Source organism: Trachymyrmex septentrionalis, unplaced genomic scaffold (genome assembly GCF_001594115.1).
Source record: "Trachymyrmex septentrionalis isolate Tsep2-gDNA-1 unplaced genomic scaffold, Tsep1.0 scaffold87, whole genome shotgun sequence".
NCBI lineage: Eukaryota > Metazoa > Arthropoda > Insecta > Hymenoptera > Formicidae > Trachymyrmex > Trachymyrmex septentrionalis.
Genome location: NW_017306059.1, coordinates 2,647,640 through 2,655,725, shown reverse-complemented (window position 1 = coordinate 2,655,725; position 8,086 = coordinate 2,647,640). Strand labels below are relative to the sequence as shown.

General features: G+C 37.0%; 1 protein-coding gene across 2 annotated transcripts in view; it reads right to left on the bottom strand.

The window, feature by feature from the left end:
* Positions 1 to 8,086, bottom strand: part of LOC108755372 (serine/threonine-protein kinase minibrain) — a 96,525-nt gene that overhangs the window by 70,423 nt on the left and 18,016 nt on the right. For both annotated transcript variants that reach the window (XM_018498311.1, XM_018498312.1), the window contains one exon: positions 763 to 1,943. In XM_018498311.1, the coding sequence (XP_018353813.1) occupies positions 763 to 913 (151 nt within the window). In that variant the 5' untranslated portion in view covers positions 914 to 1,943. The remainder of the gene's footprint in view (positions 1 to 762; positions 1,944 to 8,086) is intronic.

The following is an 8,086-nucleotide window of genomic DNA, read 5'->3' as shown; positions in this document are numbered from 1 at the left end:
TCTCTCTCTCTCTCTCTCTCTCTCTCTCTCTCTCTCTCTCTCTCTCGAGCGCTTTGAATCGTCGTCTTTTTATTCCTGATTAAGTATGGTAACCTGACACACAAAAATTCGGTAATATTCGAGATTTAATTGATCTCCCGCAAAATATATTTCTCTCAGCTATTAATCAAACGAATTTCCGGAAAAATTAATGGTATCCGTACGAAAGAAATCAAGCACTCTGATCTCAACCAAGTGAACATTTTGAAAGTAATTTTTCATATTCAGTTTTATAAGAAGATATTATTACTTTAAACAAATTTAAAAGTATGTATGTATATTTGTCACTAATTTGCGTTCTTGAATATATTACTAGATCGATATTATATGTATTACTGTAACGATTAATTGTTGTCTCTCTTCGATCTTTGCCTTGGCATTATTAATAACATCGATAATTAAATTTCAAATGCAATTTTTTTTTGTTACTAAATCGAAGGATAAAATTTCTCTAAAAGTTACTAAACTACTTGTTCTTGATATCAAGTCTTTTCTAGATCGACAAAATCCCTTTCTCCGGCATCATACATTCCAGACGGAAGCTCTCGATCAATGTAGACTGCGAAATAACCCGCCTCCCTACTCTCTTAAACCAGCAATCCGTTCCGAAAATTCCCGTTACCGTCCGAGTCCGCACGTGCATCATCAACGAGAGAAGGGAGAGTCGGCGCGGCCGGGATGGGAAAGGGTAGAATATGACTCAGAAAGTGTGCATTTACTCACATTGTTGCTTGTGCCTGGACTCCATGAGCATCATTTGTTCGTGTTTGTGCCACGCAGCGTCGGTAGTGTCGGTGCCGGCGATGCCCCTCGCCCCCGCGGAGGGTGGCTGGACACCCCCGCGTGTCCCACCGCCCCCGCCACCGTACTCCATAACGGCGGCGGCACCCTACTCCGCCCTTTCGCTGCTGCCCTCGGCAGTCCTCAGACGCTCACAACATGGAGCCAGCCCTCTCGATGCCACACGATCGCTCTCTATATTTCCTTCCTCTCTTTGCGCTCTCTTTCTTTCTCTTTCTCCCTCTCCTTCCTTCCTTCTTTTCCACTTTTTCTTTTTCACTCTTCGCTTTACCTTCGACACTTGTTCGCCTCCTTCACTGCGGTTTCTTTCACGAAATATATATATATATATATCGGCTCGATCAGTCTCCGCGAGAGGGACTATTCCTCTGTAGGGGGAAGAAACACCGGCGATCCGGACTGGAGAACATCGAAACAATGTCCAAACAACCGTGACGCGACCGTATCCTTTCGCTCTCTTCTGCCGCCACTGTGATCGTCCTCTTTTTCTTTCTCTTCTTCTTCTTCTTCCTCTTATATTCCACTTGACGATTCGGCTTCAAGAGAAGCAGCCTAAATCTTCCCTCGTCCGAAGATGCTTTCGAACATGTCGTTTCTCGCTTCTCTCCGGCCAGGGCGCGTCTCTCTCGCTCTCATACGAAAAATAGCTCTTATTTACACGCACGCTCACGAATCACTCTCTTTCCTCTCCTTATTTATATATTTATATATTTATTTATATAAGTATGTATGTATATCTTGCGTTTCTCTCGTCCTCTTTTTCTCGTTCTATAATATATATATATACACATATACGTATATATTGTATATATATATTTATTTTGCACGTCTCTCTCTCTCTCTCTCTCTCTCTCTCTCTCTCTCTCTCTCTCTCTCTCTCACGTTTTGACTAAAATTCTACTAGCTTTTGGCGGTGATTCGTTACGGTTTTTTTTCTTTTTTCTAAATATATGTATAGTCAGAGGGTTCAGCCTTCGTTTTCTGTCTGTCAGCAGGTGCGTATTTCGAAAGGGAGGGAGTGGGGAGAACGAGAGGGCCCGCTCACTTCGCGTCACCGTCAGCCTCCATGCTTCACCGGCGGCGGGCCAACACGACGACGATACCTGAAATCAAAAATATATGAAACATTAATACGTTGTCAACGGCTACGGGCATTTTACGCTCGGTGAAATTTCAAGCATATTGCCGTATCACATATTGTATTATATTAGAAATATCTCGCCGCTAATTAAAATGACGAAATCCTAGCCCCCTTCAATAACCAAAAATTCTTATAGTAAGTGACTGGTTGGACAGGCTGTTATAATCCTTTGTATATTAGATATACAAGTTCGCACATGGAAAGGACGATTTTCCTCAAATAATTAAAAATTTAGGTAGATTTAATTTTATTTCGGTAGATAACAGAAATAATTTTATTGGACTCAATTTTATTGGATCAAAATAATTATGTAAGAAATTCAACTATGATGAGCAATATTGCAAAGAGTTTTGACATGCTGGCAATCGATTTGAGTATCCTACATAATTATTTGGATAGTGTAACAAGATTATTTTCAGATCTGTAACCAGCTAAATTTTTAGATACTCCAGAAAATCGTTCTTTTCGTGTATCTATTAATTAGAATTCTGATTGGTTTAAAAGGAAGATATTATCATAAAGGAATAAATAGATACTTATAATATAATTAAATCTATCGAACATTATGGTCGAAATAATCAGAAATTCAATTACGATAATCAGAATTCTGATTGACAAAACCAGAATGCATTTTGAAGTATCTAAAAATTTAGCTAGAAGCAGATCTAAACATAATTTTATTGACAATAAAAATAATTATGTAAGACTCTCAAATTGATTGCTAGAACGTCAAAACTTTTTGTAGCATTCATCATGTTTGAGATTTCTACGTAATTATTTTGATCCAACAAAGATCTATTTTCTTATTTTCAGATCTATGTCTCTAGCTAAATTTTTGAATACTTCAACAGAATCGTTCTTTTTGTACATATTGTACCTCTTTTCGATACAACCAGAACATTATACTCAGTACATGTATATACAAAATAAACGGAGATACATTGTACGCTTATATATGCATGTATAAAAATCAAAATGGATCACAGATTTGTCTTGGAGATTTCTAGAATCTGAATACATAAATATCGAGACGCCCCATCTGAACGTCGTGGCGCACGGCATAAAGACGGGAAGGCGCGCCATCATAAATTAACCATCCAAAAAATAGCTAAACGGCCCATTGTCATGCGATACTGAAGTACGTTTCACGTCCCGCGTATATATATGTTATACTCGTCGAGAATCCCACCGAAATCGTCCCGCGAGAGCGGTAACTAATTCCCTAATGCAACAAAGTTCATCGGTTTCAAGTAGCAAACTAGCAACCGTTACATTAGCACAGATTGTTGCAAGCCGACGGCGCAACATCCACCACCGAACCACCACCACCACCACCACCACCACCATCACCACCACCAACTCCAGATGTCGGTTCTCAGATGTTCGATTACGATTCACAACGCCCCGCACGATCGTACTCTCCGATATCTCAATAATTCATTCGCCACCCCCTCCTCTGCCCAGTCTCGACTTTATTATTATCCCCGATTGCATTCTTTCTACGGATTGCGCACACGACTGAGTGTACGGATCGGCGCATACATTCAGCCCGTTAAGGGAGGAGATCCCAGAATAAAATTCGTCACATAGTAAAATCTGGGATACGCCTTTAAATAGCAGATGGGGGTCAGCTTTTTGCGCGCATCGATCCGATCCGTGTGGTTGCGCGCTTCGCGCAGTGGCGGAATTTCGCCGATAAAGACGAAGTCGCTCCCCCCCTCCTTTCCTCCCCCCCTCCCCTCCCCCTCCACACGACATGTGTGTGTAAACTGTTTTTCCCTTTTTCTTCCCAAATTACTTCAGGAAGTAATAATAAAATAAGCAATCATCAATCTAAGAAAATTATTTCCTCTCTCTTATAATCTCTTTCCTTTTCGTTTCTGATTAGCCTTACTTTTCTTGAAAAATATAATATACTTTGTACAATATATATTGTAGAATCTTTAAATTCTTTATATTATATCCATATATTTTGTATTTACGGACATGTAGAATTTATTGTTTCATATATTTCGTCCTATTTTCCATTATAATGTTCAAAATGCAATAATTAATAAAAATATCGTCTCTAAAATATATTTCTCCAAATGCTGCGATTTTTCTTCAAGTTCTCATTTTTTTAATATTTATAAAATACTTATATCTTAAAAGATATAAAAAAAAGTACACATATTTAATGGCAATAATGGTGTGTGATCAATCATTTTTAATTCAAAAATATTATATAAAATTAAAAGTTGTATTTGATTTTTAATACAAAAATTATTTTTATCTATAAAAATTCTTTATAGATTCTGCGATTATCGACTTACAGAATCTTTAAATTCGCCACTGATTTTACGAGAGTTTCGGCCACCAGTCGATCGATCTATCTTATGTGATGTGCCACAGAAATGATTGCAAAAAGTGGCCGAGAAACGTGGTTCCGACGGCACCTCCCGCTGTGGCATGAATGGCGATCACGGTTGACCCCCTACACGCGAGGAAACCCCCATTTTAAAGCGAGTAATCGCGATAACGCGTTCTTATCTGGAATATTTAAGTGTTCCATCAGCACGTCCGGCGCACGCGCATGAATGACTGTATGGCAGTAGACATCGAGAAGAATATGTTGAAGGACAATTGGAAAGTGGAGGTCATCAACCAGCTGTGACTAAGGAAATATAGATTGGATCAAGATACGTAATATGCAAGAAAAAAGAAACGATTTTACCGAAAGCTTGATACAAATCTGAAAATAATTTTGTAAACCATTAAAATAATTACGTATATCACTGTTAAATATCATAGGAGTAATGGCAATCAATCTCGTGAGTTAAATAACATTTTGTTATTTTTAACCTTCAATTTAACACACAAGTGTGTTAAAGTACAAATCAATCCATTTCTGTTAGTTTCAAAGTAAGCTACATCGGACGTCCAGATTAACGTATGCACTTAGTAAATAATGAACTAAATTTGAGTCAAATTCAATACATTTTATTCAATTAAATCGTTTAACTCTATTGCTTTAGTTAAATTAACGACATATTGAGTAGGGACCTGTAGAAATAATTAAAAATAATTCAAATTGGATGTAATTTAACATTATGAATTTAAAGGTGATAGGGATCTCAGGCACGATGACCAATGCTGCAAAAAGTTTTGATGTTCTAGCAACCGAGTGTTTTATATAATTATTTTGATGGTCCAACAAAATTATTGTTAGATATGTATATATCTAGTTAAATTTTTAGATGCTCCAGCAAAATCTGATGACTATTAAATTTTAGCGATGTTTTTTAATAATATCCAATACAAAACCACATAGATGCAATCTTTGTAGCCAAAAAAAAAAGAAAAGAAATTACTCATAAATTATTTCACAAAATTATTTTGTAGAGAAAGATAAAAAAATCTTGCTAAGTTTTTAAAAAGTTTTCTATGTCTTCCATTAGGAAGATAATGTAGCCAATAAAATCCGTTCTCTCTTCTCCCATAATGCGTAGTAGAATTAATAATTTTACGACTCGTTGTGGTAATCGACAATCGATATAATAATAATGATTGAAAATTAATCTCCCAAACGCACTTAACAAAAGTGGAACAAACGGATTAATATGGATATGGACATGGACACGCAGAGTAACTCCGCGAATAACCCCGCAAATGAATATTTAATATTGCCGGAAGTCATGTGTGGAAAATCATGTCGATCGAGGAGCGTATCGCTCCCTTTTCTCTTCCCTTTTTCCCCTATTTCCTACACATATATTCTCGTAGTTACCTTCCAAGCAACTTATGATATTTAACGATCTCGGGAATGCGCATGATGATTCCTTTGAGATTTTCAAGCATGTCGCATCTTTAAACGGACAAACAAAAGTTCAATAAACACAATCACAAATATTTTTGTCTAGTACATGTATTGTATTGTTTTTTAATCGTTGCGAATATATCAATCTTGCATTTCGATCAATCGCGTTAAAACGCTGTTTTTAATGTGTATTTATGCAGTTATTTAAGTAATATTTAAATATATAATTTATATATCTATTTATTTACATATTTTAATCGTAAGGGATTTACTAGAGTAAATTAGAGCAAAACAAAAAAAAATTTTTTAATAAAAAAAATGAAAAAAAGAGGGATGCCAAGCGGGCTATGCTTCTACGTAGTGCATTCTGGGTAACGCCAAAATAGTCCAACTGTAGTTATTTATGTTAAAACACTATGAAATAAATTATGATTATGAAAAGTAAATTACAATTTTTTTTTAACATAAAAGTAATTATAACTCGAAAACGATTATTTTCGGACCTATGTTTATATGTATAGCCTTTTTTCCTTCTTTTTTTGGGTCCCGAATTATTTCGCGGACGATTTTCCGGACACTCTGTATGTATAAGATTTTATATTTTTCAATCAACTATTATTACATCGTAAAATCGCAAATTTTTTTTATAACAATACATGCAGCACAAATACACTTACGTTCTTCTTTAATAATAAATCAAATAAATCGTATAAAAAAATAGATGCAATAATTCATTCAGGAATTTTCTGTGACGATTAGATTTATGTGTGTACCTGCAGGTAGAAAGTCTGCAAGATTTATGTGATAAAAGTGAATGTGTGGGTTTATAAAACATAAATCTCGTTTGTTTTGCTTCTTTAAAAAATTGCTTTTGTATTCAAACATCATACCTCTTTTAGGACAGAAATCCCTAACTCGAAGCTGATTCGCTTTCCAACTCTGTTCTCTCACACACGCAAGCACCATCAGTTTATCATATAAGCCGTCTTTAAAACTGCAGTCATTGCCGCTTGATCAATATAAAACTAATTTCCTTTTAATAAAAGCAATTTAGATTACTTTCTTTTATTTTCATACTGAAATATTTTGATATACAAATGTAATTAAGCCACTAATTCTTTTGGCGAATTTATATACATACAAATGTATTCATGGAGCTATTAAAAGAATCATCAATATATTTATAAAAATATTACGATACTGTAGCATTTTCATCAAGGAGAAATTCACGCCGATATATTCAAAGATTCATAAGTAAAAAATCACGACGATATAGAGACACCTCTTACATATGAATAAATTGTCGTGCTTGCGACAATTTTATTGAATAGCCCGTCATAAATTTCGGCAACTCGACACATCGATAGACACACTGACGCGGACGGTTTCGACGATCGATTTATGGGATTAAAATTCGAACCCGATACGAATTCGCGGATTTTCTCCGTCGTGGCGAACATATGTTGCCTACGTAGCCACGCACGTAGCCGGGTAGCTTTTGTTCACGGCGCGCCGATCGATCCGAGGGATCGTGCAACATTGTGCTCCATAGAAACAGAACGAAGCGCTCAGGGTTTGGGCCAGGTGGTCTTTCGCCCTTCCCCACTTGACGCGAGCGGCGGAATACGGCGGTTGGGTAGAAACGCGAAACCCGCGCGCACGCATCAACAGCTGTTCCGCGTTATCGACGATCCGAGCAGGAAAATCTACGATTCACCGTCTCGTGCACGGCTGTACGGCGACCCGTCGAAACGGGTAACGAATGTTTACGACGCGCCGATATGGCAGCCGGTATAATGCTCGATATTGTAGCACTCGACACGCGCGTACATGACGATACTAAAGTTAAGCCGTCGGGGCTTTGCATATCCCTTAATGAATTTCGTAGACGGGTAGACGTCGGTCCCTCGGTGAAGGTATAATTCGGTCGACGGTAATCATTTCTCTGAGTTCTGCAAAAGATCGCGATCGTACAAATCCAATACTCGTGGAACTTGTAATAACTCTTGTGTATTACTTCAATCATCTTTGTTAAATCTCGCGTGTTAACGTATCATCACAGAAATTTCTGCTGATCCACACAATGGCCGCATTCAGCAGAACAAGTAGCTTTACAACTGTTGTAAGGTTGTAAGAAGTAGCTTCGTTACCTGAAGAAGTTTCATGATATGTGTTTCTTCACGAAAAGCGATTTTCTTTCAATAATTTATATACTCGAAAACAATCAAGATGCTACGATATTTTCGATTTTAAGGAGACCTTGGGCGGTATTCATAGTCGATTCTTATATTTAAGATTAGCCTAAGATT